At 40.3% G+C, this 19,877-nt stretch overlaps 1 protein-coding gene across 1 annotated transcript in view; it reads left to right on the top strand.

Annotated features, from left to right (window-relative positions):
• LOC143329214 (uncharacterized) overlaps positions 1-18,647 on the top strand; it is a 42,089-nt gene extending 23,442 nt beyond the window's left edge. The window contains exons 8-9 of the mRNA XM_076745020.1: positions 15,827-15,891; positions 18,518-18,647. Coding sequence (XP_076601135.1) covers positions 15,827-15,891; positions 18,518-18,647 — 195 coding nt within the window. The remainder of the gene's footprint in view (positions 1-15,826; positions 15,892-18,517) is intronic.
• The last annotated feature ends 1,230 nt before the right edge of the window (positions 18,648-19,877 follow it).

Genomic DNA, 19,877 nt, shown 5'->3' with positions numbered 1-19,877 from the left:
CTCACCCACTATGCAGCATCTCCATCACTGTCTGACATGAGAGCAAATGTTTGCAGATGTGACCTCTTCTGATAAAGAAGTGTGACTTTTTCCTGTTATACGGCCCATCTGCTGCGGCGCTGTTTTAACTGAACGTGAGAGCACTTAATCAGGAGGTTATTTTGATCTGTGAATACATCTGATGTGTGTTCTCATGTGTGAAATGAAAAACTTCTGCGTCTTAATACAATATGATTCACTCCTCGATTTTGAAAGTCTCACATTATATGTATTCAATATACGTGGTGTAATATGATAAAGTGTTAAACATTTTATAGCGTTGCTGAATGTTTTATTTGTGGAGTTTAGTGTGACTTCTTCCTCTCATCTGCAAGGAGGAAGCTGCTGATCTCCAGGAGTCAGCAGTGTGAAATCTGATATAAATGCCTTCAGGTCACACGAGTCAGCATCAGCTGGGGCTGAAGACACAAAGTTTGAAAATTAAAGAAATCTGGGGGTCATCTCTCTCATGTGCGAGACCTGGATGAATGCCAGTGAGTCGGGCACCTTAGCTGAACTTTCTCCAGAGGACTGCAGCTTTTTATTCACCCAGGCTGTCAGGCAGTTTTATTGTAACCAGGTGGTAAATTTAGTCAAATATTATCTACACTTAGGTTGTAAATAGCTCTCGCAGTTGTTAAAATGTTTATACGTGTACTCTTTGTTGTTTTCTTGTAGTGCACAGTCTGTAAATATAATTAAAAATGCAATTAAGATGGAAAAACAAATTGTAAGCAAGTTCTGACAATTTTATGTGCGGTTCCATGTTTTGGCCGCAAGGTGGTTGTAATGAGTAGCCACTTTGCCAAGTGCATTATGGTCTATGCTTCCTGTTTACATGTGAACAATCTAGAGATTGGCGGTAACAGTGGTGCTGAGACATTGTGGTACAAGTAAGTAGGTAAAAACAGATGTTGAACGATATCGGGCGGCAGCTGTGATGACTGTGTTCCTAGCCGCATGGTAAAGTTAGCATGCATAAAGCCATACTGTGCTAGTTATTTGTTACTAGAACACAGTTTTACATTAATTTTAATTCTGTTTGAAGGTACATGACAGTGTTGGGTTCAGCAATCTCCAGAGAGTTCCTCGTGTGTGGTGAAACGTTTTGAAATGTAAGTGAACAGGCTACATTTGCAGAGTGAATTAAGTGGGTTTATAACCGTGAAACACACATTTGACAGGAATGTTTTCTGTTTTTTTTCTGTCAATAGTCTCAGCCCACTGCCGTATTTGCTCCCTTTATTTCATTCTTTTTTTAAAATTTTATTTGCCACTTTTACTGTTGAACAACACTTGTTAACCTGGTTAAACCACCACTAACTGTGAAAGCATTAAAGCTGCTCTACAACAGACCTAGTAGCTCATAAAAACTCTGATTGCCAATAAATGACTGATTAACAATAAATTTAAAGCTGCAAGAACCCCTGACGTATTGTGTCCTGTGTGGCCTCTAATTCCACGGGCTACATTAAAAAAACTGTTGTAGCTCTTTCCTGCTACCTGCAATATCCTATAAGAGCCTTGTATTACAGCTGATAAAGGTTGGGCTTGATGCATCCCTCTGTGGTGTACCGTCCACCTAAAGCAAGTGGTAATTTGGACTCTCATACTTCCTTTGTTGGACTGTGTCCAAATGAATATGATACCAATTTTGGAGGATTTCAACATTCATAAATGCATGAATGCGTGCACATCCCTGATCTGGTTTTATTGTGTGGGTCCAATATTAGTACTTTGCAAATATGTAATACATCGACTCTGGAAAGCCCACTGGAAAATTCTACTCCAGACAAGCTGCTCAATGTCTTTAATTCCTCCTGCAAAACCATCCTCCATCAGTAACACCCCCCTTAAGACTGAAAGCCAAATCTCAGCTTTTGTTTGATAATACCACTAGAGTGCTTAAACAAGCCTGCAGAAGAGCAGAAAGAAAGTGGAAGAAAGATAGGCAAGAAGTGTCTTATGAGATGCTGAAACATGTTGAAATATTCCTTAATGGTTTTTAAAGTGGCTGTGTCTGTGAAAATGAGGTATTATTTCAGATTTGGAAGCGAAACACAAACACCAACCAAGGGTTCCTCACCGAGCTGTGATAGTTTTCTAAATTTCTTTGTCAGTAAAATATCTATCTGAGCTAATGCATGTTCCAGTGATGCCCATGTTGTAGTTTCTCCAATGCAGACAGCTTCATTAATTCACTTTTACCTCCCTCTCCCACCAAATCAAAGTTGTCTATAACTTAAAGCCTCCTCTTACCAACTTGACGCTATTCTAGAGATTCTAGGGATCTGGCACTGTAGGTACCTCTGTTTTCTCTAATTAAAAAAACTCTCTTATTTCAAGTACTGGCATTCTCTAAACATGCAACCTTGCAGCCACAAAATCTCCCACCTTGACCGTACAGATCTAAATGATTAAATACCAATTTCAAAACTTTGTTTCCTTTTCGAGATACATGAAAAGGTTGACTTCCAGCAACTTCAGTCTCTTTTTTTAAACATAGAAGAACATTTTGATATTTTCCAATGTGATAAAGATGAGCAATGACATCAAGCATTGGACGGCTGGTAACATCCCAAAACTAAACAGGAGTAAGTAATTACAGTTTTTTGATCTCTAGGTGTCGCTAAAAATGTAGCTTGTGACCTAGGACCACTCTATGGCTATGTCAAACCCTATGCTAAGAATCTTGGTTTTCATTGAGCCTGTTCTTAGAGTTGATAAATGAATCCATGCTGTTATTATGCCATCTGTTTACCTGTTTATCTGTTTACCTGTTTACCTTAAAGGAGTTTTAAGAGGCTTTGAGTCAGTAAATCATGCCTTTATTTCCTCTTGTCTAGGTTATTTCACTATATTTCAAAGTAAACCAGACTCCTCTGTCACACCTTCAGCTGGTGCAAAATGTGCCACACGTCTGCTGATGGAAAATCATGCCATGTTACTCTGATTTTGCCATCACTGCACTGGTTACCAGTGGATTTTAGAACTGACTATAGCATTTTAGTTTCCATTTTTAAAGCTTTAACAAGACAGCTCCAGCTCCACAGTGACTTCTTGCACCCCTGTTGTCTGCCTAGAACACAGAGGCTAACTGATAAACTGTTGCTTTCCGTCCCACATAGCTGTTTGAGGTGTAAAGGTGATCACTGGGCCCAGTTTCTGGAACTGTCTCTCCGCACATGTTCAATCAGTCCCCACCATTGAATGTTTTAAATCCAGGCTAAAAATCCACCAGTTTTCTCTGGATTTCAATGTTTCTTAGGCATGTCCTTGTGTGTTTTTGTCATGGTCTTTGAGTCATTTGTTAGTTTTTGTACTTCTTTTGTTTTATACTTTTTATTGTGTAAGACCACTTTGGTCAGTAACCATGGTGCCACCCACACATGAAGAAAATTGTGGATTACACAAGTAAAGCCACACATAGAGCTCAGGCAAGCAATTTTTTTTTTTTTTTATCTTGTACCCAGATTTTACAACATTACATGTTCAATTTACTATGACCTTTCTTTCAGTGTTGTCAACACTCACAGGTGAACAAGAATGTTCAGACAAAATATTCACACAGAGACTGTGTGAATATCTGTGAGACTGAAAGGATGGCAGAGGAGCAGAGAACCAATATGAGGTATTCTTAATTGGCTGCCGATTGACTGAGAGACAACCAGCTAGTAAGAAATGGAGGGCAAGGTTCTAACAAAACGTCTCCTCAAAGCGAGGTTTATCAGCTTTGCTCGGGAGTATTCGTGTGAACAGAGACGAGAGTGAGACAAGGAAGGTGTTCTTCTTATCTTCGACAGAGGTCAGCTCTCACAAGGAAAAACTCGAGCAGGGACGAGACAGAAAGGGATTAACTCCAATCCTAATTATGGGATGCCTGGAAATGATGTCCTAGCCAATCAGTGTGAGAGGTCACATTAATTCCCGTTTGTGCCACAGCAGGATGTAAAATGGAAATTGGTCACAGAGATACATGGGAGGCGACCTCCAGCATAAAGCAGCAATCTGCAGACAGTAGGAGCATGTTTTAATCATCAGCTTTGGAGTGACTGTAATGTAATTCAGAAGACTGACTACGCTCACAGAATTTATTCACATACAAGATGTCTGAGGAGTTGACAATGTGTTTGAAGGAAACACCAAAAGACAAGCATTGATAAACTTCATGTAAATAGATATTAAAATAAAGGACAGTTTTATTTGTTTCTGTTGTGCAGGTCATGTTTTATTTTCCTAAAAACTAAGGATGTTCTCTATGTAGGCCATTGCCTTTCAGCTTTGCACAGGCAATCATGGTCCACATTGAATGAATCTAATGACTTGTGATACCCTGACTTTTCACCTGTTACCATCATAATGTCCAGTACTTTAAGACCAAACAGGTTACCAGCAACACTGCCATCAATCACAGCTGTGTGTTTAGTCCTGAATGGTGTTAAAATGTTAGTGCTAACACACAACACGGAGAATATTTGCAGCATTTTAACATTTTCACTGTGTGAGCATGTTAGTACATTGACATTAGCATTTAGCTCCAAGCAGTGCTGTGCTGCTGAGTACAGCCTCACTAGCATGGGGAATAAAAGTTTAGCAATGCATTGAAATATCATTTGGTTTTGGCTGTCAGGTCAGCCACTGTGTGTCAGGCCAGTTGAACTCAGCGCCCTGTCAAACCCATACACTGGAATAAAGCCTAACTTTCAGTTGCGGAAAGTGATTAAATGGTACAAAACATAGCCCAGATTATCACAAGCCACCAAAACCATGTTTACTCACTCAGTGAAATAAAATGCCTGGATGGGGAGAAGAGGCATATTTACCTAAATGCTGAACTGTAGCTTTTTCTGTGACAGTTTTCCTCAAGGATTTCTTTATTTGAAGGCATTCAGCTACAACTTTCCAGAGTACCAGTTGTCATTTTCGATAGGCTTTGCAATCATATTTAATGTCTGCCTATGTTAAGAGACTCATACTCAAACTGAATTAGATGGTGGAAGTGGTGTTTGACATACACACATTACCTGCTAATTATGTGGAGTTACAGCAGGCTGGAGGGCCACATACAATCCCCCAGTGTTGCCTAATAATATTAATGGTGTTGATACTGCTCTTCAAAATGAGTTTAATCTAAAAAGTGATTGAATTTCAAGTAAGTAATTAAAGCAAGTAATTTGAGGAAGTAATTGAACCTTATATTGGGGCCAATTATTTGTGGTGTGCAGAAGCTTGTTAATTGAGGTGCGAGAAAGGCAAGATCCATTATCACACTGAACCGTCTGCTTTAATAAGGAAGCCACAGTTGTGTAACCACGGAAACACCGGCTTCATTGAGGTGAGAGAGTTGTTAAGGAGCAGATTTTGCTGATTTTTGCTTTTGATGATGATTAGCTCATGCCTGTGTGTGTGTGTGTGTGTGTGTGTGTGTGTGTGTGTGTGTGTGTGTGTTTGGAAAGGGAGTTCATTCCTCCATTCATTCAGCCATTTAGTTGGAATGCCTCTGCCCTGGCTGCACCCAGACCAGTGAGAGGACATATCCTGTCTCCCATCCTGAGCAGCCCCCAGGCTGTGGGAGGTAGCCAGTTCATTAGAGGCTCTTTTTTTTTTTTTTTTTTTTTTTTTTTTTTTCCCCCTCCTTCTTCTCTTTGTTTTTGCTGTTAAAGTTTTGGTTAAGCCCCTAATTCCCCTGGCCAGGCTTTCAACTGTTTTCTTCCTGGCAAAACTGAAATATATAATGATGGTGATGATAACAGTAATAATAGTAATACGACTATTTCTACTCCCAATAATAATAAGTATTGTGAGACTATGTAGAGAGAGCGTATGAGAGAAAAAACGGGGGGTGGGGGGACAGTGTATCATATGTCTGGAGTGATGGAGCAAGAGGAGGGAAACAAGAGAAGAAGAGTGAGCGAAACAGCAAAAGTTTGGTGTATAGGTGTAGAGGAAGATAAATGAGTGCTGCAGTAATGGAGGCCTAAGTAACAACAACAAGACGATTAATAACAATAATGCTGACAGATGCATCTGTGTTACTGTGTTTCAAATAACAAACCTGAGTGTAACACAAGTGTTGCCAATCTTTCCCACATTCAGTGTATGGAACTAAATGTATGCCACAGGGTCGTGTACAAGTGGTAGTCACAGATTAATAGTACAATTATAGAAAGATTAATCCCAAATGCAATCCCAAATATTTTTTAAGTGAGGCAGCAGTTTGTCCTTGCTCATAACTAGTACAGGCTAATTTCTCACTTAGATTCAAGGTGTTTGTATGGACAGCCTCTGTAATCAATTTGTCCCCATTAGAATGCACTGAAGGCTTCTGCTCATACCACTGCACCTCCTCAGTAACATGCTATGGTTGTATGCACCCAGTGAACACAGGCACATTCTACAATGATGAATGCTGTGGTTTACAGTATTTCTGGATGACTGCAGTGCCAGCTGTCGGAGTCACTAACAGGGACCCTGAAGCTCTGCCACCACAGCTGATTTCACTGTATATCTATTTGCATGACACTTAAGGAAAGAGGAAGTGAAAAGTTATTTAATCACATTTTTAATTTTTATTTATTTATTTATTTTGAGTTAAATCAAGCATGCAGTACTGCTGTAGGACTGTTTGTCATAAATAATGACAAACAGTGAATAATGGTTGTAATATAACGCTTTTACCAATCAGAACTTGGCATCATTCAATTACTTTTCATCTCTTGGCAGACTTTATGTTGCATCATTCTTAACAAGCACTTAGTTTAATTAAACAAGCAAATAAAACACTTTGTTTGTCATGTTAAATAGTGTAACAGTCTCCTCAGTCCAAAAACAAAGGAATGAGTGTAAAATCTAGCTGATATGACTCGTATTACTGTGAATTGCGGTATAGTTTCTAATGAAATATGATGCTTTTTGTTTTTTCCCTATCACAGCTGTTCTCTCCACATGATAAATGAAGATAATCTATATTGTTCTCCCCAGTGTTGCTTGTTTTCAGCAGTGGTTTGACCTGAACATTTGTGTTATAATTTCAGACTGCCATGAATGAAAATACTTTTCGCATGTATTTTGTCCAACAGAGCATCAGTCCACAGCGTGCCTGATATCTGAGGACAACATGACACAAATTGTAATTTTGTTTCTTCCATGTCTGTCCATCTGTATCCAGATAGACACGACAGGCATCTGCTGACTCTTCTTCAATGACACCAGTGTCACTGTTTGAAAGCTCGGCCTAGTTGTCTGTGTATATTAGAAATGAACAGCAAACTTTTTTATCTTTGAAATGAAGTCCGGCCAAACTTCAGAATCTCAAACTATTTGCCCCAATTCTATCCTCAGAATGCAATAACGTTTGCCAATGAATGTTGTTTTCCATCTTTGCCAGATTAATCAATGCTGTGGTACACTGCCATGGCTAACGTTTTCCTGTTTGCAGTGGCAGAGGCACCTCATGGAGAAAATTACTATGTCAGCTGAGCCAACCAATGCTCCTCCAGAGTGAAGTGCAGGAGCTGTGTATGTTACCCTGCCAGCCCCTCAACCACACACAGTCCCTCAAGCGGATGAGGAAATCACATCCAGAGGCTGATTGCACCCAAACACATTGAGTTAAAAAAAAAAAAAAAAAGGAAAAAAAGCTATGGGCAAAGAACACCTGTATTTGTAAATTAAAAGTGAGGTGTGTATTTGTGGACCTGACGTGGACGTGAGTTGATGCAGATATGGTGCAATGCAGTATGTAGTAATAGCTGCTGTGATTTAACCTAATTGTCTGTCTAAAATACTCTTTGCTGAGTTCAGTGTGCACCAGGTCAACACTGGTGGGTGCTGCTTCCAGGAAATAGCCTTAGCGTTGCACGTTGACAAAAAGTCACACCCTCTCTCCTGCTTACTTGACTTTTCTATATAACGGCAAGTTAACTGCCAGTGATTGAGATGGAAGTGATAACAACCTGAATCAGTGGTCCTGTACTGTGACAGTATACTGTAGCTTAGTTTGAGGAGTACAGTTGTTGACTGACACAGTTTCCTCACAGAGAAGCACTGATGGGGTCACTGTGTTTAATACTACAGCAAAACCATATGCTTGGTTCACATGCTGGTAATAAAACTTCTAATACACAGTCAACAGCCCATTATCCACAGTAATTATGTCCACTGATCACAATTCTACATCTCTTGATTTATGTTTAATGCCAGCATTCAGTGCCAATGCAGACAGAGACACAGAGTCAGGTAAGAGGTTTAAGGTAATTTTCTGCTGGCAAAATGAATGGGATATGAGCCAGCATAAGACCGAGGAGTGGGTAGCAGAGCCGAGCAGAGCCGTCACTGAGACAAGGTCTAACAATGCGTTAATGGGACCATTACCTTGGTCAGGCTGGTCTTGCAGGGGTGGCAGATACAGAACTCAATTCCCGGCAAACAGCAGCAATGATGCAGGTAGATGGCAGGATGGGATCTGGCTTGGCACTGGAGTTACTGGCAGTGAACTGTCAGGAAAAGGCGTCAAGCTTGATGTTTCTAGAACTACTCCTGTTTTTACCTGCTTGATAAGGTTACACCCATAGAATCTGTAACACGTCACCAAGACTGAGCTGCAGCAAGGCTGCTTCAGTTTCTCCTGTTAAACTTCATCCCTAGCAATGGCCAGATAAGTTACAATGTCGCTTTCTTTTGAGATGTTTCTCTTTTAGTGACCTAATATAAGCCACTTTGAGCCACGGGGCAGTTAGCATACCAAATGTGTTAGATGTCTCTGCCTCTCTGGTCGCTGAATTATGAAGATTTTTAGCATTGGTCGAATGGTGTGTCCGTGGCGTGGTGTCAGAATTCCATGCTTTGTCTTGAAATAGTCAGTTTTGTAACTTGAGTGTACTTGGTCAAATGTGCCCCAAACTTCACATGGTCAATGAAAGTCCCAACCTGAAGACATCTGGAATGGGAGTTTGAGGATTGTGTGTGACAAATGGCTCCATAGCATCTCCTACAAAATTTCAACGCAGAAGGCCACACTGTACGTTTCATCTATATGTACAAAACTGGTAGGCATGTGTATCATATGTGGATCTACAAAAGCCTCTTTGTGTCACAGCCTAACTTCAACAGGAAGCCATTTTTGATGTGGCCGTCACACATGGTACATGCTGGAACATCCATGGCCCTAGTTAGCATTTGGTAAATTTTTTATTTCTTAACTTGATGTTTTTCACATTCATATGCTGGTAATCACTTAACATATCATGGTTTCCAGATTAATTTTATACGGGATGACCCTGAAAAAGGATCAGTAGGAAAACATTAAACAAAGTTGGACAGTCACAGTAATTTGAAAAACTGGCCTTGGAATCCAAGTGCATTCGAACATTTGCAATTGACTGAGGACGCTGATTTGTGGTTGGCTTGACGAACTCTAAATGTGAAATTTCCCCATATTGCATGACCTTCAGCGGAGCCTGCAGTCGAGGAGACAAAAGAATAATCATCTTTCTATACTTTGTAATCCCCTGGAGACATAACAGAACATTTCTACAAAACATTAAAAAGGATTAATCCCCAAATATAATGTCATTCATGAAAAGACTGAAGTATGCAGGTGGCCACCTCTTCAGTTCTGTGAAATAGTAAATATCAGTAGTTAACAATGTTATGTAATTGTCTCAAACAACACCACAGCAGCAATTGCAATTGTTGGCCAAATAAACATGTCTGCACATACGTTTGCAGATTAACTCTGCTTTGTACCACACAGATGCAAACTTAACTGTGTGAAAAATTACTTGCTGTGCCCCCAACCCCACCTCCCCAATTCATCAAAAATGACCAAAATCACTGGGAAGTCCCTCCAATATCAAATTGTTATTTAATGTAATTGGATTTAATGTTTGTGTCGTGACTTACATTGCGTGGTTGTGGGTACATACTGTGCTGTCTGTCTTCAGACATCTGGAGGCCAGTGGAGCCTTGCATCCAAAAGAGGGGGTGCATCTGATCTCCCTGCACGATGTGATGCTGGCAAGAATGTTGGCAAACGTGGGACAGACATCTGATGCCACCTGAGGGCAACAAATAACACCAGCAGCTGTGGGTGGCAGGACAGCATTTGAATATGGAGTAGATACCCAACGAGGTTAAGTTGTCGTCCAAACACATTTCATGACAGCTGCTGACTTCAAGTTAATTTCAAACATGTATTTTAGCAACTCTGTATGCTGAATCTTTTCTAACATGAGACTACAGACCCCTTCTGAAGGCATGACCCACGAAAATGCAACTTCTTTTTGCTATCAAATGTACAGCACACTTGTTTTCTGACATAAAAGAGGTCTTACATTATCTTCATCAAACAAGTGTAATATTGGAGTTGATATTGGAGATTTTGTCACTTGGGTTTGACTGGAATGGACCGCCTCTTTCCTTTCATGCATTCATTATGCCTGGCAGAGGTTGTGTTTTCAGTCGTGTGTGTGTGTGTGTGTGTGTGTGTGTGTGTGTGTGTGTGTGTGTGTGTGTGTGTGTGTGTGTCCGTCTGTTTGCCTGCCTGCCTGTCTGTCTGTCCTGAGATCATTCTACTTGATAGATCAGCCTAATATTTATTGGGTACATTTCTGACTGTCAGCTCGAGAACCTCTGCTCTGACTCAAAGTTTTGATAGACCTACTTTACTGACTTCTGTTGTACAGTATATCACATGTCACAAGTGATCAATAACCGCTTCAGATGACAAAGCAAAGGCATTTCAGTTAGACCAGAAACATGGCTTAGCTGTTGCAGACCAGATTTTCCAGATTAATTCCTTAACCAATATGTCATGATCCATTAAAGTTAGGCACAATATGCAATGACTAAATCCCTGTTTTGACTGGAAGGGAGCCAGGAGGGACAACTGAATTTAAAAAAAAAAAAAAAGTTTAAATTAAGACGTCACTGATTTTTGGACTGACTTTTGACTTCGGAAGATTTGGACTGTTAACCTCTACACTGTGATTTGAAGGTATTCAATCTGTGGCATAAAGGAGTAAACTGCTTTTTATGACACTGTTCATTTACAGCCTGGAACACATTTGAAGTGATTTCCATCCACAAAGCTCTTTCTGTGGAGAAAAAGGACACGACCTCATCAAGAGTCCTGTTGACAACAAGCACTGTCAGGAATGTCAGAGTTTCAATCAGAATATATTTTTAAGAATTCCGCTTATGTTACTTGTATATTAAAATTAGGAAATTCTAGAGGAGTGTGTGTGGGGGATCCTGTCCTACATGTCCACAGAACAGCAGAGGAAAGGACTTCACACTGCCTCATTAGATGCTCTCTGCGTCTCTACACCGAACCACTTCACTTGTGTGTTGCTGGGCTCTGTGGGAGACCAGACAAGTACATGAAGTCAGTGAGGCTGAAAGAAGACACACACACACACACACACACACACTCACCTCATTCTAAAAGTGACTGTGAGCCTTCGAGGTTGGATCCTTTGATGTTGTTCAGTGGTGTCTACTTTGTTCTAAAGCTCTTCCAAAGTTGATATTTATTTGTTTTTTTCCTGTCCAAGGCCAAACTGAGTGTGACGATGAGGCTGATGGCTCCTGCGATGTGTGCTGCCGGTGACTTCCCGTGTGTACCAAATACATTCATTTGCTGCACATGGACTGTAAAAATAGTGCACTCTAAACATTAGGGCAGAGTTTACTTTTGATTGTTAGTATGTTTTATATAACGAGGACACACTTGCACAGAGACTATCAGACAAATATCATCTAGCAGTGTGTATTCAGTGAATGCTTTGGGTCCGCTGGAACATGATGTCTATGGCAAAAGACAGAGAGGATGTTATGTCCTTTGCACCAACCCACCAACTGTAGGTTCAACAAGAAGCACGAGCTAAGCAATAATTCTTTAATAATAATGCTTTGTTATATGTGATGAACAAACACCCAGAGAATCGTCTTTTTATCTGTCTTTTGTCACAGATGTCCACCTGATCATGAAACTCCATTTGGAAATGTATTATCATAGGGTGGCTGTGGTGTGGGCACCATCTTTGGGTCCACTTGGGCTACTTCAGTTCTTCTTATTATTCACTCCTGAGGGAGCCATACACTCTGAATGTCCTGTGTTGGTTTCTGCCCCTTTCCCTAAAAGATGCACAAATCTATTATTTGAAAAACAGAAAGTAGCAATACGATACTGTATTTTCAAAGGTGTGGACTTGGTATTTACCTAAACAAACCTGATCATGCTATATCAGTTGCTACATCTGAAAAAGAGAAAATTTGATCATAATTTCACTGACTGAGAAAGCAGAGTCATCGCCACCCATGAATGTTTGCCAGTGATCTCATGAATTGATAATGAATTGGCTCTCATTCATCGATCACAATTAGCATAAGGTTAATTACAGCAGTTAACAAACAAAACAAACAACAAAAAGGCCAACAGCTTGCATCCCACATTGCAGCGCATCCCCCTGCTCAAATTCCACAGGTGTTCTCATTCCTCCATTTTTCATCTCTTTGCTTATGTCAAGCCAATGCCCAAATAGCTGTTACATGGGGAAAAAGAGCATAGCATCACAGCAGGAAGGGGTCAAGTCATGAAAATTAAATAGAAATAAAAGAACCCTGGAGATAAAAATGAGGAGAGTATTCTTGTTTTAATGGAGCTGAAAGTCTATCCATATCACCTTTCTTTATTCACCTTTTGATAGCATTTCATTTTCAGTCAATTCAACCTCAAACATGAAGCTTAAAAAAGTCTAGAAAGCATAGGCCTTATTGATATCATTGTGTCCTCACTCAACACATTCACCACACTAAATCAGAAGTGATCATGCGGTACTGCAATATAAAATGAAATCTTGGTGACATGTTTGTTAGTTTAAGGATTACGGAATGGGAAAAAAATCTCCCCATGCATTGCTCAAATCAGTGTGTTCAGATTCATAAACATTGTGATCTGACCATCCTGGATGAAGACGATGAGTGAAGACTGAATGGAATCCATAGATTTCAACACGAAGTGTTGTGTGGTGATTAAATGTCACATTGAGGTGTTCAGCTGCTGACAAAATGTACATTTGTATGGTCATTATTTGCCTCCATATGTGATAATAAATAGAGCCTGACTGATATTTGCCCATCACCGATATATTATTATGATACGCTAATATGAAAACCTTTTTATTTTTTGCAAAAAACTGTGTTTATGTATATATGTATGTGTACACACACACACACACACACACACACACACACACACACACAAATTACTTAGTTGTGATGTACTGGCTCACATATTTGGTCTTTCAGATTCTGGATTGGATTCTGGATTTATCAACCAGTTAGCTGTATGTGTGCCTACAGCTGTCATATGTGTAACATGAAAGTTACACATATGACAACCACTTTATCATCATTTTTCATCATTACTATCTTGAGATGCTGCATATCCTTGTGTAAATTCATTACATCTTGCACTGTTTTTCAAACTCAAACATCTGTCCTCACTGTTTCAGTATATTTGACATTATTTCTAACAAACCCTTTTATAAATTGAACAGAACACTTGTGACTTTCTGATCCAATTTTCACATCTGTTCCATTGAGATGTTAACGATTTTTATTTACCTTTTTACTGTCACACCAGATGATGTAGAGTCACACCATATGACGGACCACACCACAATCTGTATTATATGCATTTGACATTCAGACAAAGACAGCTGAAGAAAAAAAAACTCAAGAGTATGGTCCAATTAATCATTGTATAGCATCTGTATATACAGCACAAGTACTGTTTACAGTTAAGTCTGCTGAATATTAACTACTAGTAAGTATTGATAACTACTGATAATTAAATCATATCAACAACACTGCTGAACAGCGAGGTTATTTCTGCTCTCAACATTTATTTAAAATATTAATTTTCAACCCCAAGCCCCAAAAAGTTGGATTGCTGCCTAACTTGTAAATACACATAGAATGCAATGATTTGAAAATAATTTGACATGTACTCAATTGCAAACAGAACAAAGACAATAAATCTGAGCTTCATTGATTTTGTACATATCTTCTTATTCTGAATTTGATGAAGCAACATGTTTCAAACAAGTTGTGACAGGAGCAACTAAAGACTGGGAAAGATGTGGAATGCTCCAAAAACACCTGTTTGGAACATTCCACAGGTCAACAGGTTCACTGGTAACAGGTGATGGTATCATGATTGGGTATGAGTGAGGTTCACTATTTAGTGAAAAAAACTGTGAGGGCAAATTGTCCTACAGGTCAGGAAAATGGTTTCTCAATGTGCATTTTTGGGGGATTTCCTCAGGACGTTTAATCTCTCCCTGTATTTCTGCACTCATCATCTTTCTTTTGTGTCTGCCTCAAGATGACAAACAAAAGAACATAATATGTGTGTGTGTGTGTGTGTGTGTGTGTGTGTGTGTGTAAGTATGACAAATGAAAGCATGGATTCCCCTGAGTAGAGAAGGCACACCTCCTTCTTCATGTGACGATAGACAAAAAAAAAATGTTAAAAAAGACAAACCTGCCACACAATAATATGTCCTGTCCCACCAAATGAGGTTTCAAGCATTTAGCTCAACATTAGGCTTTGTGGTAACACGCAAGCATCCTCACAGCACATCCACTGTAACACAGATTTAACTGTAATAATGAAAAATAGGCCTATCTCGGGCATTTTTGTGTAAGAAGCATCATACTAAAAGGCACTGAGAAAGGGGACTGAAGTGGGAGTGTCAAGCAGATTTGATTTACTGAAAAAACGACAAAACACAACTCACCTTATAAACATTGTCTTTGCTTCTGAGATGTTTACTGAACTTCCTTGTTGAACAGGGGGGCTCCTCCCCAAAGGTCTTCTTCTTCTTCTTCTTCTTCTTCTTCTTCTTCTTCTGTTTCTTGCAGTTGCATTACTGCCACCTTCTGGATTGGAACAGTTTCACAGTAAAACTATTTCCAGTGTCAACCCAAAGCGATCCTTTTCATGACACTGTTCATTCTATAATCCAGACCTAATTGTCTGAGTTGGTGCAAATCCTTCCCTCAGTGTAACATGTAGATCTACAACATTGAAGAATCTCCTGTCAGCGTCCAGCACCTTGGCATTGAATGTCTGAATCCTTTCATGTCCATGCAGATATTCTGATCAGCTCCATTCTGTTTTTGCTGTTTTTGCAGTGTATGACAAACCCTTTTCTGTTCAGGTCTTATTCAATTTTACTTGCTTACTTCTTCTGCACAATAGTTTCCCTCACAGTGCAGACATGCTCTTACATGTAGTTTTGAGCGATCAAACATCTCTAAGTTTCCCTCCTAAAAACCGACCGACTTCATTAGGATTCCTAAACATCCCATTCGATTCAGTCACAGCAAACATCCCTACCAGACAAACTTCTGTGATCACTGTCCTACTGGAATCTTACTCTCCATCCCCCTCTTTTCATTGTCATATTGTCTCATATCTTCATTTTCAAACTCACCCCCTGACTCCTGCTCCACCACCACTTCCCATCCCAGCAGCCTCTTTCCACTCCCCATTCTGAACGCCATCCTCTCAAACAATTACCCATTTAAAAATCACAATATAGTGTCACACCCTGTGATATCCATTAACCAAAAGAGGAGACTCATAACTTGCCAGTTTAAACTTTTTGAAATCTTCTTGTGCCAGTTTTCGCTTCCAAATAAGTTAGACTTATATGTTGGCTTGTTTAAAACAGTCCGATCCCTTCTGTTTCTCACCCTGTGGGTTCTATTTTAGCGAGATCTCAGCAATTACTTTGACGAGTACAATGCTATTCCAACTGATAGAACCAATGGCCAGGGGTAAAAAACGAAAACCTGTTATAAAAAGTGTTTTTCCTCTAAAGCCCCTAAAAACGTCTTTTCTGCATTACCTTCTTAATATAAGTGACAGACACTTAGATGAACACTCTGTTTTCTACCAAAGATTGAACAGTTTTGGTCATTTCACAAGAGAGATTCTGTTATTTCTCTTTTGTTTTCCTTTGTTCTTCACACTCCCTCAAAGTGTTCAGTGTTCAGTTAGGAAAAGGAGACATCACCTATTTCCAAGCACAAATCAGGCTTTTGCAACGTTTGGCTCAGAATCTGATTGTGTGGTTTGGTCACTGATAATCACTCAGATCTGATGAAACAACACCTTTGCAGTCCTGATTAAGTGGATTGTTTTTAAGTGCTAAACTCTCAATATCTAAAACTTTATACGTTCATTTAATCTGTGATTGTTGCTTATTAATCCATGCATATTTAAAGCCAGCTTTCAGGTGCTGTAAGGAGTGTTTATAAGATTTGCAGCATGCTTTTAAAAGTCTATCTCACAGATGTCCAACGCCTGCTTTGCATTGTTAGATACACTCATTGCTCACACTGCAGTACACAGATGATGATAAGAGGAGACTACAAGCAGTGTTTGTATGAGGATTGTCTCCTGGGGGCTGAAGCTCACCGTTACATCATTAACTGAAACTGCTGGCTGCTGCTTATTTTGTGACCCCCCACAGTTCACTTGCTCACACCGCTGTGCAGGAACCATGGATGAATAACCAGGTTTCTTGTGTTCCACACAAACATCATAATGTACCTGGGATAAGATTTGTAAATGGGATTCAGACAAGCTACTAATTAGCAGTACTGTGAACATAATAATAATAATCTGTGTCCTGGAATTAGAATAAAAGTTAGCGATGATCCAAAGGATTGAAATCAGGGCCGATCCAGGAATTTTTGATTCATAGTAATCAGCTAGAAATCCATATGTTTGTTCCAGAGATGACAGCCGTGAGAAAAGTCCCTCTGTGCTCTGTTAAAACACTGAAGGCACAATGTTGTGACCGAGTGGCTCACTGAGCCACAAAAAAAAAAAAAAAAAAACAGCAATCAGTAGTTTCTGTGGCAGTGTAGCTGTTTTCTGTTTATTTCAGTGACATTTTGTCAGTGCACCACACCAGTGTCGTTTTAGAACTTCAGCATTTTCTAATTAGGTTGAAGAAATTCTTTATCCTGTCTAGACTCCACTGAAACAACGAATGTAAAGATACTAACTGACAGACTAAATGAACAGTGAAAACATGACACATAGCAGAAGATAAGCATTAAGTTGAATCAGAATTACATTTATATATTAAAAACAACTGTTAAAATATTATATTAATGAAAAGATCAGTCTCCTCAGGGCCGCTGTGGATGTTCTGGCCTGGGGCACCAGAATATCCAGAAACAGCCCTGGTAGGTGCCATCAGTTTGGTGCTGAAGCTGCTCCTGGAGGAGCCTGTTGTTCTTAATAATACTCTGTAGCTTTAGGTTGTCGATCCTGTTGGTGTCTGAGAACTGAGAACATTGGCACCGCCGGAGCACAGAACATCTGCAGCATGACACTGCAGATGAACGACAGGGCTCTCCTCATGAAGTACAGCAGGCTCTGAGCCTTCTTGCTGCTTTAGATCGATTAGCATAACTCGGAGTTTACCCAGTGTAGCTTTCAAAGCCAGAGAATCACAGACTTTTCTAAATAAGCCCTAAGAGATGATGTGATCTTTTATTGAAGTCAAAGATGCAAAACACTGAAGATGGATTTCTAAGGCTTTCACATGAAAAGACTGATATGTATCTGTCAATCACTCTGTCCGTCCTTGCTTTCAAAGTGACTTCAAGTGAGTAATGTAAGGCAGGGGATGGCTCAGCAGTGAGCGGTACAGAGTGATAGAAAAGACCTTTAGCTGACCTTCACAGCTGATGAAGCCTGCTTGGATTCTAAATGCACCTTCTCTGTATTTGGTCCCGACACTAAAATCAATGATGGTTCTCTCAGTGTGTATGGATGTGTGTGTGTTACTAACCTGTGAGTGATTTGAATCAAAGGGACTTTGAGGATTAAGTAATCCACAGGTAGCAAGTAGCAACCAAATGGAACTCTGATGGGCGCAAATTCAAGGACGTGTTTTTCAGCCCATAAAGCAGGAGCAGAGGCCCATTGTTCCTTCACTATAATGACACTAGACTGGCCTAATCACACTTCTGACTTGGCCAGCCCCAACCCTCCCACCTATCCTCTCTATTTCTAGTGTCAGATGCCGTGGCCCAGAGCCAAACGTCTGTGGGTGAAAACAGGCATTTTTGTCAGTTATCAGGATGGATAAGCAAAAACAGAAGAAGTGGGGCGTGGAAAAGTTATGGGCCAAAAAAAAATGGAAGAATATAAACAATGGGCCTCAGGATCTCGTCACGATATCTCTGTGCATTCAAAATGCCATCAATAAAATGCACCTGTGTTTGTTGTCCATAACATACGCCTGCTCAGACCATAACCCCACCGCCACCATGGGCCACTCGATCCACAACGTTGACATCAGCAAACCGCTCACCCACACAACACCACACACGCTGTCTACCATCTGCCCTGAACAGTGAAAACTGGGATTCACCCGTGAAGAGAGCACCTCTCCAACGTGCCAGATGCCATGGCATGTGAGCATTTGCCCACTCAAGACGGTTATGACGACAAACTGCAGCCAGGTCAAGACCCTGATGAGGACGACGAGCATACAGATGAGCTTCCCTGAGGCGGTTTCTGACAGTTTATGCAGAAATTCTTTGGTTATGCAAACCGATTGTTGCAGCAGCTGTCCGGGTGGCTGGTCTCAGACAATCTTGGAGGTGATCATGCTGGATGTGGAGGTCCTGGGCTGGTGTGCCAAAGTGTCTGAAACGCCTTTGGAGACGGCTTATGGTAGAGAAATGAACATTCAGGAGGAGCAGGAAGAGGAGCAGTGTGTGGCAGGGAAGCTGAGGAACAGAGTGAGCATGCAGCTGAAGCAGTGCGCAGGGAGAAGTATGCTGGGAAACAAGGATTCTCAGGGAGGACGTGGGAAGGAAGTGTGTGCGCCTTGCCAAGATGATGATGATGGATAATGATAACATAATCATAGTGCTATCATAAAGTGAGAACGCCAGCTACTGCAGACAGTCAATGCCACATAGCTAAGCATAAGCTATGTGGCATTGTTTTTGTAGGCCACACTTTTGTCAGGGGGCTCCAACAGTTCTGGATCTAATTTTAGAATCATGTTTCATGTTGCACCCAATCAAGTGTAATAATTTCTCCCTCTCTCCTTATGTCTGGTCAAGCCAGGTTGTTCAGGTAGCTGTGGAGTAGAGTGACAGGGACGAACAAACAGCTGTAAAAAAAATTGGAAATAAATATGCTTATTCTGAGATTGATGCAGCAACATGTTTCAGAGAAGTTGGGACAGGTGCTCCAAAAACACCTGTTTGGATCATTCCACAGGTAAACACGTTCATTGGTCACAGGTGATAGTATCATGATTGAGTATGAAAGGGGCATCTTGGAAAGGCTCAGTGGTTCACAAGCAAGGATGGAGCGAGGTTCACCACTTTGTGAACACATGATTATATAAAGGATATTACTACATCATGAAGCTCTTTGAAATCTGAAATTACAGAATAATACTAGTTTAGGTACATGTTCCTTCTCTCTCTCACTTTCTCAGGATGCCCTCGCATGTGTGGTTCATTGTCTGCTGTTGTTCAGGGGCCCTGCAGCCAGGTTGGCTTGTTCAAGGAGATCTCTTTCACTCTCTCTCTCTCTCTCTCTCTCTCTCTCTCTCTCTCTGTCTTGCAGTCTACTGTACTTATGAATTATACATATTTTATTTTATTTTATTTCATTCAGGTAAGACTTCTACTCTTTGCTTTATAAGGGAAAATCTTTGCACAGTGAATTTAAGAGCATATACTTAGATGGGAATTGAAAAGGATCACTGTTATCCACA

This window comes from Chaetodon auriga, chromosome 12 (genome assembly GCF_051107435.1).
Source record: "Chaetodon auriga isolate fChaAug3 chromosome 12, fChaAug3.hap1, whole genome shotgun sequence".
In the NCBI taxonomy this organism is placed as follows: Eukaryota; Metazoa; Chordata; class Actinopteri; order Chaetodontiformes; family Chaetodontidae; genus Chaetodon; species Chaetodon auriga.
The sequence above is the reverse complement of the archived record's forward strand: the minus strand, read 5'-3'. Positions and strand labels throughout refer to the sequence as shown.